Genomic DNA, 27,155 nt, shown 5'->3' with positions numbered 1-27,155 from the left:
GGATAGATTTGGTAATAAGTGGGGTTGTCAAAAAAATATTATTAAAATTTAGTGTTTCGGATGGGGATCCAAAGAAATGAAGGGTCTAAAGAATTTTAGCAAGTGCTAATAGTAGCACTCTTCTTTAACGTACAGATTACCCCGATGTTTTTGAAAATTACGAATATTCCATTGTCAAAATTTTTTATTTAACAGAATTAATTAAAAAAATAAAATTCATAATTACTCTCCTATATAACAATAAAATTACCTAAATTATTAATTAAAATATATTTTTAATATCATTAAAAATTATTAATTAACGTGATAATTTATTAATAGAAGAAACAATTTATTATGAAATTAAAACCTTAAAAGGATAAAATATAATTTTTAAAATTATAAAAATAATTTATATTTTAATTAAACTCCAAAATGTTTTATAATTTATGCTAAAATTTTCTACCTATACTATTTTAGTAATTTTTTAATTTTTTATAAGAAAATAGAAAAATAATTTTATAATCAATTTTTAATTTTTTAACTAAAATTAAATGTTGTGAAACGATGCCTAATACCCAACATCAAATTTCCATTTTAAAAAAAAAATTTTGCACATCCCATCCCACTGTCACCTAGTCAGTTATATTAAAAAGAAGAGAGCTCAAGAGAGAAGAGAAGAGAAGAGAAGAGAAGAGCAGACAGTGATAGAAGAAGAGAGACGCAGAGACGAGTGGACAGAAGAAGAGGAGAGAGAGAGAGAGAGATTGAGATCGAGACCAAAGGGGAATCGAATCCCTAGGGTCGTTTTCTGGGTGGAGTCGAGTTCTCGAAGTCAGATCTCCTTCGATTCAGTCGACTAGGGTTCGCGCTTCGATCTTGCTTGGCAAAGGTGAGTTTCAGCCGTATCCGTTTGTATCTAGTCGTATTCCGGCCGTATTCTGCACCCGTACCCGTGTCGTGTTGTGTAACGTGCGGACAGAAAAGATGTTGGATGAGGAAGGATTGGGTGATGTTTGAAAAGATTAAGATTTTAGGAATTATTATAATATTACATTATTGTTAAAGATTTTATTATTTTGGAACACAATTAGGATTTTTGGAAACTCTTTTAAGTAGGAAATTTTTAGTTGTTGCCTTGTTTTGTGTTTGGTTGGGGATTTTGGGAAGAGATTTAGAAAGGAAAATGGAAAAAGTGTGTGATACTAGCTAAAATGTTACAGATTAAATGGCTTCTGGGATTAATGATATCATACAGAATGAAATAAAATTATAGCGTTCAAGATAATGCGCTATCATAACTGATAATAACTGTTCTTAGGAATATTTATTGTTCATTTGTAGCAATCTGTTTGAGATATGGAGGATACTATTGTCATTATCTACTTTAGTAGGATAATTCTGTTCTAAAAATGTTTCGACACCTCTACATATGTTTCATATTGCTATAGATATAGATATAGATTATACTACCTATTCTTTTTTCCATTGTTAATTACATAGTTTTTTCTTCTACTTCTTCTTAGATATAGATTATTATTATTATTGGCATTTATGGTGATTGAAATCATGCAGAAACTCGAACAAGTTGGAAGTTGACCACTCGCACAATGGGAGAAGTGGTAATGATTCACATGCCTCCATATGGTTATTTCTTAAAGAAATGTTGAATTGCAACTTATAGCTGGATTGTTGTGTTAGTTTTGTTTTGTCTACCCATGTGGTGTACTCAGCTTCTTGCCACATGTTGCTTTTATGGGAGATATGAAATGGAAAACATTGTTAAAATTATTGTTTGCAGGAATCATTTGTAGCTTACAGTAAGATTACTTGTTAATAACAATTAAAAAATAATGATTGCCATTTTACGATAAAATTTGAAAACTTTAGTACAATTGTTCCTCCATGGTTCAAGACACAGGTTCTTATTTGATGCCCACCTTTGGTTCTCACCCGCTTGCATTGAGTTCCATCCCATGCCTAAAGAAGGATAATAAATGCTTGGTGAATTTGAATCATGTTTGTAACAATGCATGTGACTACATCAGAAAGATGCTTATTCCCCAGTCAAGCTTTAAATCAATGGTGGATGGGCAGTGGTAGTAGCGGAAATAATGGGTGAGTGGTGATGGGTGAGTGGTGGGTGGGGAAGGGAGGGGTATGTATTGGTTTATTCATGTATATGTATATATATATATATTAATATATACAGAGAGGGGTGTATATGTAAGTATATATAGAGAGGTTTAGTTTAAAAGACATGAAGTGGATGAGGGTATTTCTGTCAATTTACAAGTGCCATTAACTGATGTTAGCAGTGTGTTTTAGTCCACAAACTACAAGGGGTTAAGTGGAATTTGCCCTAAAAAAATTTCATCCAAACTAGAATCAAGAATTGTAATATTTTCATCTGAACTAGAATCAATACTTGTAACCCTTTCATGACATTTCACAGAAGAAACAGCCTATTCCAAAGACTAGCCCCAACTTCTTCCCTCATAAAAAAACTGTGATGTCTCCGTCAATTTCTTGCACCCATTGGATTTCATAACCAAACAATGAGAGAGATCTCTAGACACCTATGGCATGTTCCACCAACAATACACCACCCTTCTCTTCTCCACCAAGATCTGCCAAGTTGAAGGTCTTCAAGGCCACTGGAAGAATCTTTCTTCATCCATTTTTGAAGGCTTATACAGTGAAAGATCTATTTTTATCATTTTGATATAATCCGTAATATTTTGGTGAATGAAATCATATGTTTCTTATTTCTTTGTGTTGTGCTTGGTAAAGGATTTTCCCTTGTTTGACCTTCTTTTTTGTGAAATACTGTTTCCCTGTTTTCCCTTTTTATTTCAGAAAAGTAATATGCTTGGTTATCATTTTTCAAAAACACTTTTCAGAAAATTCTACTTTTTTATTTTCCATGTTTTTTTGTTTTTACTGAATTTTTTTTAATATTTTGAGCAATTTTTTTTTAATTTTTAAACATACTTAACATACATATATCTAAAAAGTAAAAAAAATTTGAAAAAAACCTTTTAAAAATTCACTAAATACCAAAAATATAAAAAAATACGAGAATTCAGTACATTTTTTGTATTTTTATGTATTTATTAATTTTTAAAAATATTTTTTCACAATTTTTTTACTTTTTAGATATATCTAAGTAAGGTGCATCTAAAAAAGTAAAAAAAATGTTTAAAATTTTAAAAATATTAACTAAAAACGAAAAAATACAAAAACCAAAAAACTCAATTTTCAAAAAACTTAATTTAAAAAACTGAAACCAAACACAAATGATTTTGATTGTATACAATTTTTTTTCTTTGGGTTTAAGTAAAATAACTTCACTTTTGTTTTGGTAATTAAAATTTTGTGTTGTGTTACAGAATTTTATACAAGAGGAAGATGTACGATTAGAGACTACTCGGGCTAGATGTACCTGATCTCAATTTATATTTTTCCTACCCATTTTTGATTAAATTATATATTTTAATCCTTGCTTCTTTGATGTAATTAAAGCTGTGTTGGTTTTTGGCAGTTTCAAATGTCCTCCGAAGGCATAGCGAGTTAACGGAGCGCCTTTCAAGGTATTATTTTTCGGAAACTACCAAGTGTTTATTTGGGATGCAGTTATAAGTACTGCTGTAGTCCTGGAAGTGCTATGTTCTTCTTAAGATATTGGAGTATGCAAGTAATAATGTTTATGTTCAATTGACTGGACAAATGAAATTCGCTAGTTAAAGGTTCCGGAGTAGGTTTATAACATTTCTTTTTCATACACTTGGAAATGCAATAATGTGAAATGTTATAACCGGTAGGGTTTAGGGCTGCAAATGAGCCGAGCTCGTTTGCTTATCGAGCTCTTTTATTGAGCTCAAGCTCGGCTCAATAACTAACTGGGCTTGGGCTCGAGCTCGAGCTCGAGCTCGATAAGACTTTTTTTATTATTATTTATATTATTTAATACATAAATAATGTATTTATGCTATTATTTATATATTAAGGAATATATAAATAATATATTTATTATGTAATTTAAATAATGATAAATGGGCTGAGCTTGACAAGCTGAGCTTATTCAAGCTTGAGCTCGGCTTGGCTCATTTACTAAATGAGTTGAGCCAAGCTGAGCTAGCTTGCGAACAACTTGGTTCATTTGCAACCCTAGTTGGGTTATAATATTTCATCTTTCTCGCACTTCGTTTGTTGTTTTCTTTAGGAAATACTTGTTCTTTGATGAAAGAATGGTGATTATGTTCAATTTCAATTAATATTTTTCCAATTTTTTTTGTTTAGTTTCAACTTTTGTTTGTTGTTTCAAACTTGCCTTTACTGGCTTCTCTGGGAGACGTACTGTTTCTGTTCCTTTGGAACTCCAGTTGCTCCAATTCCACCTTAGAACTTTGTGTTAAATTTTACATTTTAACAGTTTTTTTGGTTTGGTTGTATTTTGATCGTTTACATTATTTCCTATCTAAATAGTACGGACACGGATCCAGACACAAAAATCTTTAAAAAAATGTAGGATAGGACATGTGGGGTACACACTCAAAATATATAATTTTATATATTTATTATAAAAATATATATGTAATTTTATGAATGATTATTATATGTCTTATATATAAATACTAAATTCAAGTTTTATTATTTCTTGAAGGCTATTGGTGGAGAATTGGCTTTAATTTATGTTGTGTTTCTTTTATCATTGGATTTTAAGTTATTTAATTCAGATTTGTAGTTTTATTATTTCTTGAAGGCTATAGGTGGAGAATTGGTTTTAATTTATGTTGTGTTTCTTTTATCATTGGGTTCTAAGTTATTTAATTCAGATTTGTAATGTGTTTCATGGGTATCCAAGTGAAAGAAACATGTCTTCTTCAATTACCAGAAGCGTGTCCAAGTCTAGAAAAATTTTAAAAATAGGACATGTTGGGAAGTGCCCAGCAAGGACCATGTTGTGTCAGTGTTCGACATGGTGTTGGACACACCATGCCTTAGTTTCCTATAAATACATGCCAGGTTATTCTGACCTGTTGAAAGTTTGTTTAGTTTGAATTTGCTGTATGGATCAATCATAACAATTTCTGACTATTGAAAAAATTCTATCCATAACTATTTCTTGCCTCTAAGGTTGTAACTTGTAGCTTTGTCATGTAGTCTCCCGCCTATAGCTGCATCCTTGTCTGTTGAATGAAGAACCTGTTAGAATATTTTATTTTATTTTTCTGTTTATGTCATATCAGTCTCATGCATATAATTACTAACAATCTTATAAGAATTGTACAGTGTGGGAGTTCGAAAGTATATTTAGTATGCATGTAACAATGCAAAAGTGATAATGATGAAGGATAGCTTTTAGAAACTTAGATAAATGTTACGTATGATTGATTTTGTGGTGGGTTTGAGGTTTAGGAAAGCTTTGCAGTTTAGGGATCTACAAGGTAGAAGAGAGAATTTAGGGTTTTGTGTAAGTTTTTGGCCTGATTTGGAAAAGGGGGTTTCTGGATTTGAAGAGAGAAGGTGGTGATGGAAGCCTGGACAGCCTTAATTATGGTTAGAGTGAAGGTCACTAGGTTAGGGATGGGCTTAAGGTTGATTAGAGCTTAATATGTTATGCTTTATGGCTGAAAGACTATTTTGGGGATGTGAATATGACTCCGAGAATAGTATCCTGAGTTTTTGCAAAAAGAAAAAAGTAGAAGAGCAAAACAAAAAATAATAGAGTTAGAAGAAAGGTTTTGCTCTTGCAATAGTCAAGCAAATTCATGCAAAGACAGTCTTAGGGGTGGTTTGGGATGATCTAAATAAGTGCACTTTTTGACTTTTTATGAAATATGGGTTGGATATGGATTTGGGTTTGAAGTGATGTGATAGAGAAGTGATGTGACTTAAATAAGATGATGCGACTTAAATAGGATAGTGACTTTTTGATTTTTTTAGGTTATGACAAACAAGGCCTTAAATTTTTGTAAGTCAACTTTGTAATAAATATAACTATTGCAAAAATATTTTTGGGCTAATAAAACTCCTCTTAATTTTAATAGGATGATAATGCAAAACTAAGAATATAATAAAATTTGACTACTTATAAATTATAATATCCTAAACTAAACCTAAGAAAATCACAATAGCCTTAGGTTCTTAAAATAGGACCTTCTGCCCTTAACTAGTACTAAAACCTAATGAAACATAAATAGATATGTCCAACAACCTACTAACTTGAGAGAAATGTAAAATGAAAACTCAGAGAAACCTCAAACATTATTTTACAATGTCCAAGGCATGCTCCGTGTGATAAAAATTTGCCCTTGTTCTTTTTTGCATGCTTCACGTCAGATATAAACAAAATCTTTGCATATCATAGGTTGAGTAGTTAAATATATACAGACAAACATAAAAGTGTTACAAAAATAAGATGGGTACTAAATTTTTTTATGAAGTTATGAGTGGGTTTTTAATTTTTTTTATTCATGTTTAATGTTTGTTGTGTATGTTTTTATTCATAATTTGATTTCACATCTTGAGTACATATAATAGAAGAATGATTTTGATCTTGGAAGGGTGTAGATTCTAAAACTGATTGGATTTCATAGGGATTCTGACAAAATGATATTTGAGCGTCTACAAAAGGAGTTCGAAGCTGCACGTGCTGCTCAAACTCAAGGTATATTTGACAATAACTTTTGAGTTTTCATTGTAATGATTATTGCTCTCGATAGTGTGTGTCTATGGTGTCTGGCTTTGCTCCTGTTCTGTTTTATCATTCATTTGTCTTTTTGTTTTACTGCACAATATATCAATTGTAAGAATCTTAAGCAATTTTGTCACTCGTTTCCTCGTTTGTCCTTTCTTAATGGTCATAAGATCTCCTTGAAACTAAGGCTGTTTTCTGTAGAACATGATCAGAGTTCAATGTATGTTTTTTTCTTAGTCTAAGGTTTAGTATGGATCTTTTGTTAGTTTGGGTGTAAATCTCATCATTCATGGAGTAAGGTGCTTTTCTCTCTCATTGTTTTCTCTGTTGTTTTCTGATTATTTATCTGCTTCATTGCTGTCACTCTTGATTCTCTTTATTTTTTTCTTCAAATCCAGCAGAGTTTACCCCCTTAAATGGATCATTCATTTTGATTACCAAAAAAATAAAATAAAATCCACCAGTGTTTTGTCGGGGTACAGGTACAACCCTAGAATTCAAGGGCACTAGGCTGTCATGCGTCACAATAAGGTGCCAAATGTTGATTTAAATCATTCACATATTGAAATCGGAAAAAATACAAAATGAGTAAAAAAAAAAAGAGGGAATAAATTAAATTTGCTGCTGCTTCTAGAAATTACCTAAACTGAAAATGCATTCCCAAGAAAATGGGCTTAATGGATACAAACAGCAATAGACAGATACACATTCCTGAATATGCTACTTGATTAGGGAGATTGAGGACCTGAAAACACTTGCACTCTTCTCTTGTCATGAATATCGCAATCTATGAGAATATGGTCAGGTGACAAAATATGTCTTTCTACCCTTTATTTGAGAAACTTGATTGATTTTTTTTTATTTTTATTTTTTTCCATATATATATATATTGTCACAAATGCCTTTTTGATGGAATTGCATGCTTACTTTACTGTGATGGGTTTATTATTTTTGAATATCAGCAATGGGCTTTGGGGATTTCGTTCAGGGCCAAATCTTATATTGGTTCATGGGCCTATGTTTCACTTGCTAAAGCAAAAAAACTTTTTGATTGTCTTGATTGTCTGAGTTTTATGGTTCCATTCAGAATAGAAGTAGTAAACTAAAATTTTAAGCTCAACATATCCCACTACTTTGTTGGTTGGAGAAATTTTGAACGGAATTCAATCTAATAGCCTTCTGCAACATCACGAGTTGTTTGTTTATAAGATCCATGTGGGAAATCTTAGCGTGTAAGGTTGCACAAAAATTCATGAAAATGATGTCTTGATTGAATGTAGATCACAACTTCACAATTAATTGTTTGTGGGTTTTGTTGTTAGAATCGTGTGATTCGCGATTTGAATCGTGCGAATCGTACGATTCAATTCGATACATATGCAAATCGATTCGAACAAGTTGGTAGAATCGGAAATGGTACAGAATCGACTGCGAATCGATGAATTGCTAAATCATGCGAGTCAGATTCTTGTGGGTTGACCCATAATTTTCTTGGAGCCAATTGGCAAAAATTGATATCTGGCCCATTTTTTTTGCTTTTTTCCGCTAGATGATGGGTTAACTTCGTCTTCTAACTTGAACATCTAAGATCCATTGTCTGTATTTACTCCCAAAAGACAAAAACCCTAGAAAAATATTGTTCTCCTTCTCTCTGCTTCTGATGCTTGCTCTGTCACTGTTTGGTGGCCCCTCTTCAACTTTATGCTTCATTCGGTGGTCCTTGGGTCTTCAACTTGCAGAACTTTATTAAAGTGTGGTCTTCTTGAGTCTTCAACTTTATGACAGCTACTAACAGACAAGCTTTATGGTATTATAAATTGCTATATTGGCTTTAAACTTTTCTACTACTTTATTGTTGTGTACTGTGGTATTGGAGCTGCTGTTTGTTGGGTTTTTGGTCATTTAAAGTCAATATTTTGCTTTCTTTGGTGGAGAAGAAAAAAAAAAAAAAAAACATGGGACACAGGATCCGACATGGGACCATTGTACCCGTGTCAAAGATGACAATAGAATGCATTCAAGATGTAATTATTGTGGAAAAGATTACTGGGTTGGGGTGATTCGAATGAAAAATCATTTAGCCAGAACTCATGATAATGTTGGTGTATGTAGTCAAGTTTCTGAAGATATTATGAATATGTTTTCACAACTATTAAGTAGAAAAAACAAAGACAATGTTATAGATGTTGATTGTTTTGAAGAAAGAAATGTTGAGGGGGAAAGTAAGGGGGGACAATGGAATCATATGTCACAAAGGGAGGGCAAAGCAACAGACTTTGAATCCAATGGTAAAACAAAGGGAGCCCGTGATTAGAGATATTTTTAGAGTCATTTATGGGCATGCATTGGCTTTTAATTTAGGCCAAGTTTGGCTAACCTAAAAAAGTGCACTTATTTCATCTTTTTATCTTTTTTGGGTCACATCAATCAACATCTCCTCTCTACTTTTTCTACACATAATACAAAAAAAGTCAAAAAGTGCACTTATTTAGTCTTCCCAAACTTGGCCTTAGTAAAAAGCCCATTGTTTAAAAAGATGTTGAAGTCAGTTGGTGAGTATGGTGTGGGATTGAGAAAAAAGAGGTTCATCATGTCAGTGCAAGTTTAGAAGTGTATAGGAAGGAATGGAAGAAGAAGGGTTGCACTGGCCCTGTTTGGTAGAGCTGTGGGAAAGTACTTATAGCTTATGCCTAAACAGCTTATGGCTTATAACTATGAACATAAGCTGATTTCTGACTTATAAATTAAGCATCTCCTGCCCCACTCAAAGAATAAGTTGATTTCTGACTTCCAAAAAGCTATAAGCTATAAGCTATAAGTTAAACCAAACACATCAAAATAGCTTAAATTAAGCTGAAAGCTGAAATAAGCTGCTTTTAAGTTCTGCCAAACAGGCACACTATAATGTCCGATGGATGGACCGATGGAAAGTTTTGCTCTCTTACTGATTTCCTTTTTAGTAGTCCAAGTTAAACGGTATTTATTAAATCAATAGATACCTTCGGTGCAATTAAAAATTCTATGAAATTATTTGAGATGCTTGATGACGTTGTAAATGAAATTGGGGAAGAAAATGTGGTTCAAGTGGTAACCTATAGTACATTGGCCTATGTGGTGTCGGTAGATTATTGGAAGAGGAGAGGACTAAATTGTTTTGGTCCCCATGTGCAGAACATTGCCTTGACTTAATGTTAAGTGGCATAGGTGAGTTGACGGTTTGCAAAGATACAATAACTAAAGCCAAGGAAATTGCTGTGTACATTTATAGGCATGCTTGGGGGCTTGATTTGTTCAGAAAATTTACAAAGAATAGGGAGTTGACAAGACCCGTGGTTACTAGATTTGCCACCACCTTCCTTACTTTAAAAAGTTTCCAAGATAGAAAGCTCCAACTTAGAGTTATGTTTGCATCAGAAGAGTAGCCTGGAAGAACCTATTCTACATCTGTTAATGCAAAAAAGGCACAAGGAACAATCTTGGGAGGAGCTAGATTTTGGAAAGCAATCAAGTATTGCTTGAAGTGTTTGCTCCCTTTGGTGAAAATTTTGAGGCTTGTGGATGGTGATGCAAAGTTGACCATGAGATTTATTTATGAAGCTATGGATAGAGCGAAGGAAGAAATTGCTTCAAACTTCAACCATGTGAGGGGTAGATATAAGCGCATTTGGGAAATTATTGATACTAGATGTGATTTACAACTCCATGGGCCTTTTCATGCAGTGACATATTACCTTAATCTCATGTAAGTTTTTTACTCTTTTTGTCTAATTATTTGTGTGACTTATTTACAAAATGTGTAATGAAATTTATTTATGAAGTTATCTTTCTTTCTAGGTTTCATTATCAAGAGAACTTCACTGTGGATACGGAGGTGAAAATTGGTTTATTTAGAACCACAGAGAGGATGTATCCAGATATAGAGGATAGAGTGAAGAGGATAGAGTGAAGTTAATGAGCAATTAGAAAAGTTCAAGAAGAGGGTATGTTTGGTATGAGCATGGCCATCTTGACTAGGGAAAAGAAGCAACCCGGTAAATTTTGATTATGAAATTGTATATTTACAATTTCACAATAATTATGTTGGCATGCATTATTCTCTAATATCTCTTTATTCATTTTATTATAGCTCTATGGTGGGAAAGTTAGAAAAGAGTGCAGAGAGCTTCAAGAGCTGGCTATTAGAGTGTTAAGCGTTATTTGTAGTGCCACCGGGTGTGAGAGAAATTGGAGCACTTTTGATTATGGGCACTCCAAGAAAAGAAACCGATTGGGGCAACAAACGGTTGAATGCTTTGGTTTTTGTGAAGTATAACATTCAACTTGAGTTGAGGCAAATTAAGAGACAAGAATGGAGTGAGACTTATGATCCTATTTATTTATCAGATATGGTATCCGATGATGAATGGATTACCGAGAAAGTAGATCCATGTCTACCCGAAGATCATTCATTGATGGACATCCAAGAGTGCTTCGAAGATGATGGAGCAACAAGTAGCAAAAAGAGAAAAAGAGGTGTAATTCTATATTTGAAATAAGTTAATTTCAAAGATTTAGTTTCTATGCTTGATTTATCAAAAAAAAAAAGTTGTTTTCTATGCTTTCACCTTTGCTTGCTCATTTGTAACCTTATTTTTTTAAAATAGGACCAAGAAATTTAAATGACGATAGAGGAAAATGAAAAGTATTTGAAGATGATGATGAAGTTGAATTGATTGAAGGTGGAGAAGAGGAAGAGAAGGAAGAGTTTGATGAAGTGACTATGGTAGATGATGATGAAGAGGATGACTCCGATGTTGACCTTGGAGATGATGAAGATTGACTAATGAAGAAATGAAGGCTTTTTAGATTTTTTTAATTTGTCTAATCTGACTTTTGTTTTTGTATGGTCTCTTTTTGACACAAGTTGCAAGTATAGATTAGAGTTTTGAAAAGTTTAGTACTTGTGAACCTTATTCGTGATCTATGATGCACAGACACGGATACGGACACGGACACAGACACGGACACGGACACGCAGACACGTAAATTTTCAAAAAATGGAGTCACGATATGTTGGGGACATGCTCAATATGTATAATTTTATTTATTTTTTATACGTCTAAAATAAAAATAAAACAAAATAATATAAAAGCCAATGCCATATTTAAGAATCAAATATTTATTCTTATAAAATTATGATAATAATAAAATTAATAAATACATTACCAAAAGATTTTTTTTGGTGTGGAGTATTTTATTATTATAATAGAAGATGTGTGAAGGTGAATGCATTAGTGAGGTTGGTGGGCTGGTGGTGGCCTGGTGGGATGGTGATCTTTAGTGGGCCCACAAACCTATTATATATATTAAAACAAATCAATATTTGTTTCCATTGGTAAAGAACAAAAAACAAAGAAGAGAGAGAGAGGAAAAACGGCGAGACAGACGAGGAAGAAAAACGAAGGCGAAGATGACAGATGAAGAAGAAAAACGAAGGCGACCGAGGAAGAATGAATAACAGAAGAAACGAATCGAAGAAAAGAACAAAACGAAGAATGAAGAACGGGTTAGGGCTCTCTCTCTCTCTCTCTCTCTTGTCTCCAACGGGTTAGGGCTTCGATCCACCTCTCTATTTTTCAAGCTTTATATTGTTATAGAGTGTCCAAACATGTCTTGGCGTATTGAAAACGTGTTAGGCTAGAAAATTTTAAAAAAAACAGGGGACACGTTTGGTAGAGTGCCTGACACGTGTCCACTGCGTGTCTGTATCCGACATGTGTCGACTGCCTCCGGCAAGGTGTTTGTGCTTTCTAGTTCATGATCATATATTCATAGAATCATATTATAATGAATGTGGATTGCCATACATGTATGATGTGGATTTTACATAAATTATATCATAAATGCATAAATATAATATAGGATCATAGATCACAGTGGGGCTTGGACTCACATCTCTTGTCATAGAAGCGTCTTACCTATTTAGACCATGTGATCATCATGTAAAATAACATTTTTATTTATTGAAGTCTAAATATTTCATGTTTATAATATTTAAGTATAAATAGGTTTTTCTATGTAATTTAGACAAAGTGACCGAATCTTTACGATTCACAATTTGATTTGATTTGCGATTCGGTACGTGGCCATTTCGATTCACGATTCGAATGCCGATTTGACAACTACGTTCATGAGTCACGCTGATGACAAGACCTGGGCTGCCATTTAAGGAAGCACATAATGCAAAAATATTTATAATCCCAAGATGCTTTTAACCTATCTCAAAACACTTTTTGCATATTTCAATACATTTTTTTACACATTTTCCAAGATTAACAACAGCTGTCTTAAACATTTTTCATTGTTTATTTATAGTTTTGTTTGCTGAATTATTTCACATCTATATCTTTAGTAAGTCTTATATCCAATCCCAAATAATGGAGTGAATATCTTTTTAATCATTTTTCGTTTCTGTGTTATGTTTCCTTTTGTTTGCTAACACTTTATGTGTGCAGTGTAATTTGCAATGCATGATTATAATGTTGGCGCATGATATAATGCATGGTTTTTAGCTTTAACTCCAATTTACAAATTAATGGGGTGGAACCTATGAAGCACGGACACCTTGGAGAAGGCTACGTATCAGTGTCGGACACGTGTCGGACACGGACACGCGTCGGACACGCGGTAGACACGTGTCCGACACGTAGTGAAAGGTGTCCCCCTTTTTTTTTGAATTTTTTGTCACCGGACACGTTCTGGACACGCTTGGGACACCTTTGGGACACGGCAGAGTAAAATTCATAATTTATGAAACTTCTGTGGGGTCAATTTGTAAATAACAAAACCAGAACAAATTGTTGAACCCTAGATTCGAAAGAACAGAGAGAACAGAAGATAGAAAGAGAGAGAGAGAGAGAGAGAGGGTCGCCGGCACACCTGGTAGCTCTTCGCTTGTCGGTGGTCGCTGGTCTGTCGTCGGTGGTCTGTCGTCGCTGTTCTTGCAGTTATCCAAGGTACGACTTCCATCTTCTTCTGCGATCTTCTTCTTCTTCTGCAATCTTCTTCTTCGATCTTCTTATTCTTCTTCGATCTTCTTCTTCTTCTCCGATCTTCTCTTCGTCTCTCTCAGTCACTCGCTCTCTCTCTCTCTCTCTCTCTCTTCGTCTCTCTCAGTCGCTGGTCTCTTGTTTTGTTTTTTTATTTTATACGGTTGATGTACTAATAATATATATATATATATATACTATTATATTTTATACGCTGGTCTCTTCGTTGATATACTAATAATATATATACATATATATATTTATATTCTAATAATAATAGTATATATATTATATATTAGATATATATTTGAACAAAAATCTTTTTTTTTCTTTTCCTTTTTTCTATTTTTTAGATATTATTATTTGTTTAAATAAATTATTTTTATTTATAAGAAAATTTTAATTTGTGAATAATATTTGATATTAAAATAAATAAATAATATTTATATTTTTTAATTTTACATATAATAAATAAATAAAATTATATATATTGAACGTGTCCCAGCGTGTCGTGTCCCCTATTTTTTGAAAATTTGCGTTTTCGCGTGTCCGTGTCGTGTCCGTGTCGTGTCGCGTGTCCGTGTCCGTGCATCATAGGGTGGAACTCAGGGTTCATTTGAAGAGCTGAGAAAGAAGAAACTTCTGTGTATGTGTCTGTTTGCGTGCATCATGTGCACAACTTTTTTTTTTTCCCAGATTGGTTATATCATTGTCCATGAGACATACTGGTTAATAGATTGTTATAATTGTGTGGTTTTTCGTCAATGTTTTGACTTGTTGATGTACATATAATAGCTTGCTTCTTAATAAATGATTCTTCTTCTCATCAGTATCTTTGTTGCCATCACCATTATTGCCATCTTCTTCTTCTTCAGAATATTTTGTCTGCACAATCTTTATGATAAGGCAAGACAACTCTGTCTGTCATGCACTGGTTTACCTTGTTTTGAACTGTCAATGTAGATTTAGTGGTTTGCTCTAATGTCACTGATTTTATGGTGTCATCATTTTGCGGTTACCATCATGGTCACCTTCGTCTTCTTCTTCTTCTTCTTTTTCTTTGAATGCTTGTGCTAATAAGAAACAACTTCCTGTCTGTCAGATTTTCTGTCTAATGCATAGATGTGGCCACCTTTTTTTGGGGTGTGCGATGCCTGTAGTGCATGCACTATACTGGTTTTTAAAGTATGGTATTTAGAGGACACTTCACGTGGATGCATAAACAGATTTGGCAGTCTAGTTGTTGCATTACCATTTAACTAGTGTAGCTCTTGCAAACTCTCACTCTTTCTTTGATTTTTAATTTTGATTTTTTTGAGCACCCATTGCATATGATTAAGTGTGATATATTGCTTCTTTAACAAAAAGTTGTTTATTTTGCAGAAATTTGTTTAGATGGTGAGCAATGGAATGACGGGTTGTTAGCTACAATAAGAGAGCGGGTATTTTTCTATTGAAGGCTTTTGATGTGATTGGATTTTCCTGTTTCTCCTTTGAGCATAGATTAGATGGTTGAAATGGTTGATGACTGATAACCTACATATTCCTTAAATTGGTTAAATTACATCTTATTAAATCAAAATTCTTCTCCTCTTCATCTTCCTCTTGTGCTGCTTCTTGGTTAAAAGCACTCTATCTGTTCCATATTTACATTTTCTTGCTTCATTAAAATTATTGTGGTTGCTCTGGGGTTTATATCAGGTTCACATGGAGGTTGAAAGAAAAGCAATGCAGGGGGATGCCAACATTCTGCCAGGTCTTCATTTCCATGAAAAAATTACATATAAAGTTGGAACTAAGGTATCTATTACACTAGTAGATTTGGCTAAAAGATTTCCTTATTCATCACATTTGTATCACATCTTCCAGAGGATCTATTTATATTTGTTCAGCAAAATACTGAGGTTGATAAATATGAGTAAACAATTGCTACTTGCAGCTTGAATAAAACTTTACATGTGACATTGACCCCTTTGTGCATCATGAGGATTATTTGAGGTGAGGGTAATAGGAGATCTTTCTGTGGAAGCGAGAAGTGTATGTATAGTCTGAGGAGTGCCATAACCTGGATCAAATTTTGGATTTTGTTGATAATCTAGTTTTGTAAGTGCATATAATGTAATTGGTGCATACATATATATCCTTTGTGACTTCAAAGCAGGTTTTTTGTCTGATGTAGTTGGAGTTTGGAGTAAAGAAAGAGAGTAGGGACCAATCTAGTGTAGGTAGGAAATGAAAAGCCAGATTTCTCTAGATACGCATTATATGACCAGTAAAGGAGTAACATTGAAATCAATATGTATAGAGCTACTGGGGCAAGTTCGTGATGGATGACCTAAACCCTACCCTACCCCAAACTCATGTCAGGTTATATATCTCTCCCAGTCACCCGTCCCTACCCAGTTATTTAAGTCCCAACCTTGTCCCATTAGAGGTGAGGTGGGGTGGGGTGGGGTGGGTCCCTGGATTTGCGGGTCAAATTGCAATCCATGGTCATACTATTATTTAGCAGAATGACCTTATTCAAATATTTGCTGCCTTTTTTTCTATTCTTTTCTTTTTTCTCTCTGTTTTATTTCTGTATTGCAGATACAACTCAAACTAAGTCAACAAAGTCTAATCCAACTATTTGTGATTTGCACGTTAAATCCTTTTTCCCCCATATCTGAATTAGTTACTAAACCGCTTTATTTATTTGTCTGATATACCTAAATAAGCGTGACTAACATGCTATGTTATTATCCTAAGTTGCAGTAAAGGTGGGAAGTCATTGAAAAAAGAAAAAAACCATAATTGCCTTGGTACTTAGTTTCTCAGCCATTAAATGCTTAAACAGTACTCTGAAAATTTGTGTTGAGAAGTTTTTTGACGTAATATGGAGTTCAATATGCATGTCTAACTTAGTAAATTTGATCTCAAAACTTCTGAAGCAATAAATATCTTGATTACAACTTTTTAAAGAAGAAACTTTTGGGAACTTCCTTGTGGGACTTACAAAAACTTGAACCACGAATCAGTTTCTCTCTTCTTGTTGATAAGTTGGTTGGATTTTGCATGAAACAAGTTCTTTTACCTAGTATAAAAGTCAGAAAATTTAAAGTGAAGATGAATTTTCTGAATTGGGACTATTTTCTAAGCTTTTACTAACAAAGGGAATTTGGTCAAAGCCCTCTCATAATAAAACTTTAATGCATTAAGGATAAGCACAAAAAGTTTCCTTGAAAAGTCCAGCACACACCACTATTACCAAAATAACTTTAGTGACTAGTTTAATATTTTAAACTTTAAAATGATATAACTTTTGATCTAAATGTCGTTTTTTAATGAAATTAGTATTTTTAGAATCCTCTCATCAAGATCTATCAAACACGATCCAGATTGACTATGAAGCTCTTAAAAAAAAAAAAAATACCGTCGAGATTGACGTAGACAATAAAATTTTGCTCTATTTCGCAGTAAAATTATACTATGAATGTCATTACCAAAGTAAGGTGAAATCGCAATATCATTCAGAGTAAAATTTACTGTAAATCCATTAATATATAGAAAAAAAATCTTAGCTTAGCCTACAAAAAGCTTGGGCTTCATGAAAAAAAAGAAGAAGCCTATGAACAGGGTTAGAAGTCAGCTTTTGAAGTCACTCTATGAAGAATAGTATAGTTTAACAACCATGACTTATGCAGCCGGAGCATAATCATAATAGCCATCGTCAACCTCATCTCCCTCTGTGCGTGTTGCTGGGGCATAATCATCATCGCCATCGTCATCTCCATCATGATGCTTCTTGTACTGTAACGCCCCAAATTTGTAGCCTAAATGATAATACAACAATCATGGCTCTTTCAAGAAAAAACCGAATATAAATCTCCAAACTTACATTACATGATATTATAATTCTTCATGCAACAATACATTAATCCAACAACGAGTAAATAAACAAATAAATACCTCCAGGGGTTTACAAGTTTTTAAGGCTTGAGCATGGTTACACAAAACGGTTATTCAAACCCACACACATACAGCCATTGGCTTACATACAGAGTCACAGCAAAATGAGAGTCTCGTACTCTCAACACACATTTCCTCGCCTTTAGTTAAGCGGCATCACCACATCTTTTCCTGCACAAAAATCCCGTAGGGTGAGCATAAAACCTAGTAGGAAATCCTTAACAAAGTATATACATTTTATACAAGTCTCAAGAGATGAAATGCACATGCCATGCTATGCCATTTTTGAAGATAAATCACATTTTCATCTTTTGAAAATCATCATGCTCAATGATACCATGCAATTTCAATTGTTCAAAACTTAACAATTTATTTCAAGAGCGGTAAATACGACTCTGGTAATCCCTAGGTCGGTGTCTGCAAGTAGACTATACAAGTACTATCAAATTGTCATTTTTACCGGTATTAATCTGAAGGCTCGCCACCTATCTGTGCGGGTTTTCAGTCTTTCATCCCGGACTCTCAGGCCAATTTATTCAATATCATCTAGACCACCTATCAAGACTTACCAACATATTTACTCCAAAATTATACCATGAAAACTTGTTTTTCAACATTCTTTTCTCAATACTAGTTTTCAAATGAATTGATATGCCAATAACACAAGATGAATATAAATACTTTTATTCCACTTTATCATCTAAGGAATAAAACAATTCCCCCTTCTCAAGTATCCTCAACAATTAGTTATTTCAAGACTATTTCAACGTTTTGAACAAGAATTTTCAAAATGAACAACAATTCTCATATTCCCTTAAATTCATCATTTATATAAATATAAACAAGAAATTTTCCAAACATTCATTTATTTTGACGCACAAAATAAATATAACAATATTATTCATGGATTTTCAGTCTCTTTAAAAAATCTCCAAATTCTAGATTTTTTCACAAAAATTATACAACCCAAATATTTTGAAAGAAAACTTTTCAAAATCATCTTTTCATCAATCAACGAAGATCAAAATCCATAAGATCATTCTAAAAGAACAAGAGACAAACCCACTTTCAAAATCGCTCAACTTCTTGAATCAACAATCAATTTTCAAAACTTTCGAAAGATGATTTTGAAAATCATATAGATCTTGCAAAAATATATATATAACTCTAAGAAAATCCCTATCTCAAGTTCTGTAGAAGAAATGAGATGAAACCCCTAAAATCAACGGTGTCGAAACTCGATCTTCACCGCACACAACGAAACCCTCGAGAAGTTAACCAATTTTAATGAAGAACTATGGCAGAACTCTAATGGATATTGAGAAATCAAGGTTTTGATCCAATTTGGCGTAGGGAAAAGTAGAGAGAAGGGAGAGGAAATGTTTTTAGAGAGAGAGAGATATATAAAAGTGATCTGAAATATCAGATTCACGAACTGATATAATACATGGTCCGCTCGAGCGTGGAAAGCCCTGCTCGAGCGTCGAATGCACCTTCCTAGTACTTTTGTAGACAGGTCAAACTTCAGTAACCAAACATTCTCCGCTCGAGCGCATAAACGGCCGCTTGAGCGGATAAGCAACTTGTAATGCATTTTGCATTTTTGTTTCAGGGGCGTTGCCCCTCAACCCCGCCAGGGAGCTGCCCTAGGACCTGCCAAGGGGCATTGCCCCCTGGACCCCCACGAGCTGACCGGGTAGCTCGATCCTGACCAGGGCGCTGCCCTAGGATCCACTAAGGGGCGCTGCCCCTTGGACCCCCGCGAGCTGACCGGGCAGCTTGATCCTTGACATACTCAGCGAAGTGGCAAAACTGGGATCGCTACATGTACCATAACACAATTGCCATGGAAATGGGAGATATTTTCTTGGGTAAAATTTGGAGAAAGGAAAGGAAAGGAAAGTGGGACTAGTGTTGTCTTGAGAGCTATTTGGATTGAGCACGGTGGAGGCGTTGAATAGTAGAGTTGGTGAAGAGAGAGAGCGGTGTAAAAGAAAGAGAAAGAGAGGGTATAATGGTCAGATAAAATATTTAGATAACAAATTTTGTCCTTCATACAGAACTTTAAAATTGAGGGGGTTTTGAAAGTACTACATTTTTTTTTGTCCTTTTAACAAGAAAAGGAAGCTAGGAGGGATTTATCGCTAAATTGCCCTACTAACAAGTTAACAACCCTTGGCTACTAACATTTTACTTGGTACTAAAAGGCAATAAAAGTTATAAATATTAATAATTGTTTATGCTTTTTGAATTCAGCATGATCAATTTAGCACTTCCTTTCACACTTTTTAAGTGAAAAAATTGCATTATTGTTTCTCTTTGATATTTTCCCTTGTAATTATTTGGAGTAGGTGATCTGTTGTCTGGAAGGAGCACGGATTGGCATACAGTATGAGACGTCTTTCGCTGGTAATTAGTAAGAAAGTTGTGTCTAGGTTGTTTACCTATTGAAATGGTGCATTTTGTTAACACCATGATGAGTAACTCGTACTTTGTATTTACATTTATGTGTGTATATTTTTCACATATATATGTGTGTGTATGTCTATATATAAATCTGAGAATTTTCTGAGCAGATCATGGGTGCATTCTTAGAGTTTCATGAAGTACTAAAGATTTTTCTACACTTTGGCTACAAGGTAGATTAGATATGGATATGTGCTTCTTTGGTTGTGCTCCTGATGTCATGAGCCAAAACAATCAATGCTGCTCATGATGCGAGCACTTCTGACTGTTACTGGTCTTTTGGAGTTCGTGACAGTGTCTTGATGAGTCCAATCAATGTATTTACTCAAATTGTGAGACCCTTTGGCCTTGCTATTCTCTACTGCCCACATGGTGAGAATAATAAATTAGAGAGTTAATTTCCTTAGATGAGTTCTCATCTTCATTAAGTGGAAAAATTGCAATATTTTATGACAGCAATAAAGTTTTTGAACATTTTTATGATCTTATAATAAACAGATAAAATTTTGGATTCAAGATCTAGGTAAGTGAATAAAACATTTTAATTAGCCAACATCCTTATTGTTTTTCTTTCCATCCCTCTGCTTTTTCCTCCACTTTTGTTTTTAAATAATTTCAGTTCAGATTATTTTTTGTATATGAATTAAATCAGCATCTTGGTTAACCTAGTTTCAGCATATTGGGAAATTTGTTATATTATACTTGTCACTAGTTAACTCCTTGTCTTCATTTGGTTAATAAATCTTACCCTTCATATGGTATGTGTTAAAGTTTCTATTTTGATGCATGTATACATCAGCATTATTGCATAATGGGAACTTGGGAAGGATCAAATTCCAACTAGGATTATTGCTAATTGCTATAAATTCTCAGAGGCTGCTTTCTGGCATCAAACTCACTTTTCTTTTTGTCTTTTTCAACTCGACTTTGCTTAGATTTCATTGTATGTTTCATGAAAATCGATATAGGTTCATGGTTCGACTTTAACTTGATCCATCACCTTGGTCGATTCTGCTGCTTGTTGGTTTGCAGTGTCTTGCATTGGATAGCTCTTTTCTTCTTGTTTGTGTTCAATTTTCTTTTTCATTTTGCTTTTGTGTTGATTTTTTTATACTTTACAATCCACCACTCTCTCTCTCATGTATTCTTATTACTTTATCTTGTTTGCAACTAACATCTTGAAAAGTACTTAGGTAACTTCTGACATTTCTCATTTTGTTGCATGATTGTTTCGGTAGCTCATTGGGTTAACAATAAGAAGCTTTCTCTGTTCTGTCAGAGTTTTCTTATATGGCGAATACTATTTTAATAAGTGGTACTTGTAACGGGAAATTGGTTAATGGGTTTTTCTGTGATTGATTACCATTAAATAGATATTGTGTGGCATTTGCATAGATCAGTGCAATTCGGTTGGCCCCTATGCGCTTTTGGGGATCTATTTGGCCATTGCTTAAGCATTCAAGATCTGGAAAAACTAAGGTAGCGTTTGGTAGAGTTTTCTAAATATAATTTGAGAATAGGAGTTGTATTTTGAGTTTTTGAGTTTTGGAATTATGATTTGAGTGTGAAAAATTTGTTTGGTGAATGAGTTTTGAAAAGAGTTTTGGATTGAGTGGGAAATTTTTGATGTGTCAAATGATATTTGATACAAAAACTTACAATTCATAACTAAACAAACAACTCAAAATTCTATTCAAAACTCATAAAAAAAATTTAAAAAATTTTGGATTTTTTTTTATTTAAAATATAAAAAATAACAGGTGCCAATTGTAAAAATAAATAAATAAATAAAAATATTGCACTGTACCGATCAACTGGCCGGATGTCCGGGGGGACGACCGGTTAGCCCAAATTTTTCCGCCTTCGACAGAGTTTTCAAAAGTGGATGTAGAATTAATTTTTGAAAACGGCAACCAAACATCACGCGCAAATTAAGAGGTAGAAATATATTTTCAAAACTCTTCCAAACAGAGCCTAAGAATTTGGGTTTTTGTGTTGCAAATCCTCTCCTAAGTTGGACACGTTACAAAATGTTGTATGTAGTGTTAATTTAAAGACTGTTTCGTTAAAAAATTGGGTGGAAGTTTATTCTGCTATTATCTTTGGGAAAATGCTATATTAAGTCATTTTTCATTGAAATGGCTTATACTGCAACAAGTGAAGGCCAAGGATAATAAAATCATAATAAATGTTATGAACATTAAGGGCTAGTTTGGCATGTACTAAATAAGTCAAAAAGTCAAAAAGTCACTATCTTATTTAAGTCACATCATCTTATTTAAATCACATCACCTCTCTAACACATCACATCAAACCCAACCCAAACCCAACCCAAACCCACCAATAAGTCAAAAAGTGCACTTTTTTAGGACATCCCAAACCAACCCTAAGTATCATAGTTACTGTTGTTTGTTAAGGATTCATCCTTTATTGTTTTAGTTGTCATTATTTTGAGATGAGGAAGGAGGAAGGAGCATTTTCATGGTTGAATTTATTCACACATTCTAAAATAGTTAAATCCTTTTGCTGGAGACCCCCCCATCTAAGAAGCACGGACATGGATACAGATGCACACACGGACGGCGGGGACACGGCAATAAAATATATATTTTTCATATATTTTTATTTGCAATGTAGATTCACTAACAGTAAATTGATATTTAAAAAAAAATCACTTTTTAATTAACACTTATTGTTTATATCTTTTTTATAGATGATCTATTAAATATTTAAATCTAAGCAAAAAGTAATATAAACATTCAGCACCTAACATCAATCAAAAGCCCAAGGAAAGGGGAAAAAAATTTGGTTGAAGTGCCCCCGGCATGTCCACAACGTGTTCCCTGAAAAAAGTACCATATGTGCCCCATGTCTGACACCCCTACAACACTTGTTTTGAAGTGTCGGTGCTTCATAGCCCCTCATCAAGTAAGGAGTTGGCAAGTTGATCCATCTGTTTCTTTAATTTTGCAGGGGAACCTTGTGAGCTGTACCACTGTGTGCTAGAGAGCAAATCATTTCTTGAAAAGATGACTGTCCTTGAGCACACAGTTCCTTTCTTTCTGCCAATACGTGAAGCAGAAAATGATCTTCTCTCTTCAAATGCAATGGTCTGGTTGGTTGTTTGGAACATCTTTGCTGGTTTGCTTATCACAAAATATGCTCAACCTAACATCTCAACAGTTTTGTTTCAGAAATTTATTGATCATGTTGGAGATCTGTTGCAGGCTTATGTGGATAGGAGGGAACAGGTATGTCATTGATATCATAAATGTGGTATGGATACCATGGCATTTGTCCAAAAAAAACAGTCACTGATCATGGCAAAACAAAAGTTGTTGCTATTCAACTTTTCTGCTTAAACATAGTTGCTCGCTCCTAGTTGCTATACGCTTTTAATGATTCTTCTGATATAGTGCCTGACATGTGTAAGAATTAAGACACAAGGAAAAAATAATACATGTGTGTGAATCTAAAACTCACTTGTTTCTGTCAAAATGAAGTTATTTGCGTCTTCAAATCATCTTGACAAGTTAAATTTGTCTGTGCTGGCAAGAACTGCAAAGCAGAGATAGAATGTGTCATGTTTTTCCCCCCTTAAATAGAGAAAACGAAGGATTAAACTCAAACACAGAAAATTCAATTTGATTTCTGTAAAAAAAATAGATAACAAGAATGAGAAGAAAAAGATGAGGCAGTGTATATCTTACCATAAAACTTAGGTTGCTGATTACTATAGCCTTGCTATTATTTTGTTAGGATTTATTTTGTCTCACTCAAGTGAAAACATCTACTTCGCTTCTTTTTGTATGTAATTTAGTTCATGCCTATTATCCTGTGCTGGTGTATTTGATATTATAACAGTTTATTATTATATCAAAGGATTGTCTTTTACTAGTTAAGAATGGTTGGTATTATGAAAATATCTCTGAGGAACTTTACCAGAAAGAGGGCCAGAATTTGGGAGAATCTTAGATTTAAGTTTCTATGAAATCTGAAATGTTCAAATGCAGCCAAGCTGCCAATTTGAGGATTTGAGCTCCTCTCCTATTTAACAAGGAAAACAAACTTTCAGTGTTCTTTTGCTTCCAAACAAGATAGTTTTCTTTTATTAGATTTTTTTAATGCTAGAGAGATTAACATACCTCTCATATTCGTCTTGTTTTCATGCAGGTTCGACTTATTAAGGAGTTGTATGGGAATCAAATCGGGGAGCTTTATCATAGTCTCCCCTATCACATGATTGAGTTTGTGTTAGATGATTTTGATTGGTAGGTGGACTTTTTTATATTTGTTTTTGTATGCAAGGGACCGTGGGTTGATTATCTTTTAGTCTGATTACTAACTTTCATCTAGCCTGAAAGTTCTCGCTTTCTTTCTTTGTTTTTTTTTTCATTGATCTTTTTTGTGTCAGCATGTAGTTAATCTGTCTATCTTGTGAAGTAAAATTTGCATTTTTTTAATCTCCGGCATAATGCATGCATTTGAATTACCTGGTTGGCTGGTTCAGTTAAAAATCTCTGAATACGCAAAAAACTTCAGTTGCGAGCCACACGAAAGATATGAGAGTGTGTCAGCGTTGATTATTGTCTTTTGGTTAAGAAGACCTCTTTTAAATTTTGACAGCAACTGTTGTATATTGGGTGATATTCAATGGAATGGTTACTCTATTGTTTGTATGAGGGTTTGCATCACCAAAATGGCTGTTGTAATTAAATTAATTGCTTTATATATTGTTAATCATAATGTGTATATATGAATAGAATTAGAGAACGCAGGAGTTAACTTACGACTTGTCAGAAATTGAAGGAAACAATTTAGTAAACTTTAATGTGGGTTTCATTAGTCAATGTAAATTGATCTGTATTTTGTTTATTGTAAGAGACAAACAATAGGTTTTCCGACAATAGTTTTGGATTAGTCATTGACTAGGATCCACATAATGAGAGCATATGCAAATGTCATATTGTTCACTTGTAGATCTACATTGGGCAACTGGCTGATCAATGCATTTAATGAAAGCACAATCAAAGGATGAATGTCTGCCTTCAGTGATGCGATAATGTTATTCTCTTTTAATAGGCCAAGAACTTTTTATTATCTGGAATAATGCACAAACACGGCTTTTTAAATAATGTGTCAATCTTTAAGTGTTTTTTCCCACTTGTCATGGTTCATGGCTAGTGAATTCCTAAGCTGGAGACTTTGTGCTGTGAAGCCAACTAGACCTTTTGGGAGATAGAATACCTACCTGTTCATTCATTAAATGCCTACTGCTCATGGGGTTATCATTCTTGCTGATTTATTTTGTTCTTTGGCATCTTGGAGCTTGCAACATGGCCGTTTGGATAGTTCATCCACTTGCCCTGTTATGATGTTTTGAAAATGTTAAAATTAGGCACTTTTGGATTATAAAAGCATGTTTTCTGGGATATAGTCGGGTGTCTTTTGGATTCATGTTTTATTCTTTACCTCTGCTCTTTTCACTTTTTTTTCTCCTAATGGAAAATGGTATGCAAACAAAATTGAAAACTTTAAAATGTAGGCACTTTTGGGTTTTGAAAGCATGTTATTTGGGATGCATGTTATTGACGTGTCCAGTTCACTTTGGAAGATAGAATATGGATTTTGGTGAACTGAATAGGAAACTATTTGTAGGGTAGAAACATTATTAGTGTTGTTCCAAAAGTGTTGGACGACATGGGCATTTGGGTCTTTCCAAAGCAAAAGCTGGATACCATGATTAGGGTTTTAATCCACACCTCTGTCCTATTTTTTTTTGCGTAGACCACCGTGTATGTGTCCTCATGTCAAGTAGTAAACATAAGGTGTTGAAATATGCCCTTGAAATTTCATCATGTAATTTTACTGTGCAACATATATGTTCTTTGTGGTACAAGAGTTGATAGCCTTCTTAAGATAAATTTCACTTTGCTAAGTCCATTTTGTTGTTGCAGCAAGGTAACCGTAAGTCTCAGATATGCAGATCTCATCTCTGTGCTTCCAACTCGAATTAGTGTCCTAGTATGGCCCATGCACCAATCTAAGAAATCTGCAACTAGTACAGTTACAGCAACAATGAGCAAGAAGGGAGATGGCGTGTCAGGAAGCCACTCCATTCCAGCACGTCTATCTTATGCGGAGGATGCATTACGAACTATGAGTTTACCAGAAGGTTTTGCTTCTACTAAATGAAGTTCTATTGATTTAGTCTGATGACAGATATTTTATGCTTTGATAAGGTCTCATCAATGTGGGGAACTAATTTGTGTTTTATGAGATGAACTCTGTCTCGACAATTCATCTTTTTCTCTTTTGTTTCAGTTTGTCATTAGATGAATGCTGCATCTGGCTTAAGCTTCTGGATATAAATGCTGCTAGTTTTTTAGGACAGCTTGGAGTTTTTTCACACTACCAAATCTTCTTGTAGTTTTGTTACATTTGAATTTTCTTCTTTGTTTTTTTTGGTCACTGATAATCATCTCAGGAATAGTTAAGGAAGGAAAGAGGAGCAAGCACTTATTCTTAATTAATTCATTTGTTCTCTTATGTAAAAAGTAGTGTTTATTCAGACAAGACATCGATCATGCAAATTGGTAATCAGTACCTTCTGTTTGAAGCCTTTAGGTTTTGGGTGACTCTTAATATACTAGTTCTTTATTTGAATTAATTTTTTTTGAGACCTTTGTATGGTTTTGCAATACTCCTATATTGACATTACTCTTCTGGTTTTTGTCCAGCATATGCGGAGATTGTGTTGAATCTGCCTCAAGCGCTTCAACAATTGTTTCCACACAGGAACTCTTCATAGTGCTCAATCTCTTTTTGGCCAGCAAAATGCAGACTGGACTTGTACAAAGAAACAACAAAGATGGTTCTTGATTTGTTCTGTTGTTTAAAAGAATCACTTGATTATCTCTTTCCCCGTAGGAGATGTGAATCTTTGCCAAACTAGAATGAAATCTTTGTTTGTTCATCACTGTGTATAAATTGTGGGAATAGTGTTAAGTTAATGAGTGTTCTATTTATTA

At 33.9% G+C, this 27,155-nt stretch overlaps 1 protein-coding gene across 4 annotated transcripts; it reads left to right on the top strand.

Annotated features, from left to right (window-relative positions):
• The first annotated feature begins 360 nt into the window (after nucleotides 1–360).
• On the top strand, nucleotides 361–27,155 carry LOC114301033 (centromere protein O). 4 transcript variants are annotated; one of them, XM_082904090.1, is made up of 15 exons: nucleotides 607–871; nucleotides 1,555–1,601; nucleotides 3,372–3,420; nucleotides 3,524–3,572; nucleotides 6,582–6,652; nucleotides 10,517–10,713; nucleotides 10,809–11,194; nucleotides 15,094–15,152; nucleotides 15,412–15,510; nucleotides 20,010–20,067; nucleotides 23,098–23,234; nucleotides 23,319–23,375; nucleotides 24,298–24,395; nucleotides 26,082–26,299; nucleotides 26,865–27,155. In XM_082904090.1, exons 7-15 carry the CDS (start codon nucleotides 10,924–10,926, stop codon nucleotides 26,933–26,935), a joined length of 1,068 nt encoding a protein of 355 aa, XP_082760216.1. In that variant the 5' UTR covers nucleotides 607–871; nucleotides 1,555–1,601; nucleotides 3,372–3,420; nucleotides 3,524–3,572; nucleotides 6,582–6,652; nucleotides 10,517–10,713; nucleotides 10,809–10,923; the 3' UTR covers nucleotides 26,936–27,155. The 4 variants fall into 4 exon arrangements, with proteins under 4 accessions (XP_028101728.1, XP_082760216.1, XP_028101732.1 ...); XM_028245927.2 differs by lacking the exons at nucleotides 10,517–10,713; nucleotides 10,809–11,194 and having other exon boundaries at nucleotides 361–871; XM_028245931.2 differs by lacking the exons at nucleotides 3,372–3,420; nucleotides 10,517–10,713; nucleotides 10,809–11,194.

This window comes from Camellia sinensis, chromosome 14 (assembly GCF_055761805.1).
Source record: "Camellia sinensis isolate YWXY chromosome 14, ASM5576180v1, whole genome shotgun sequence".
In the NCBI taxonomy this organism is placed as follows: domain Eukaryota; kingdom Viridiplantae; phylum Streptophyta; class Magnoliopsida; order Ericales; family Theaceae; genus Camellia; species Camellia sinensis.
Note: the sequence above shows the minus strand (reverse complement) of the source record. Positions and strands in the feature narration are given on the sequence as shown.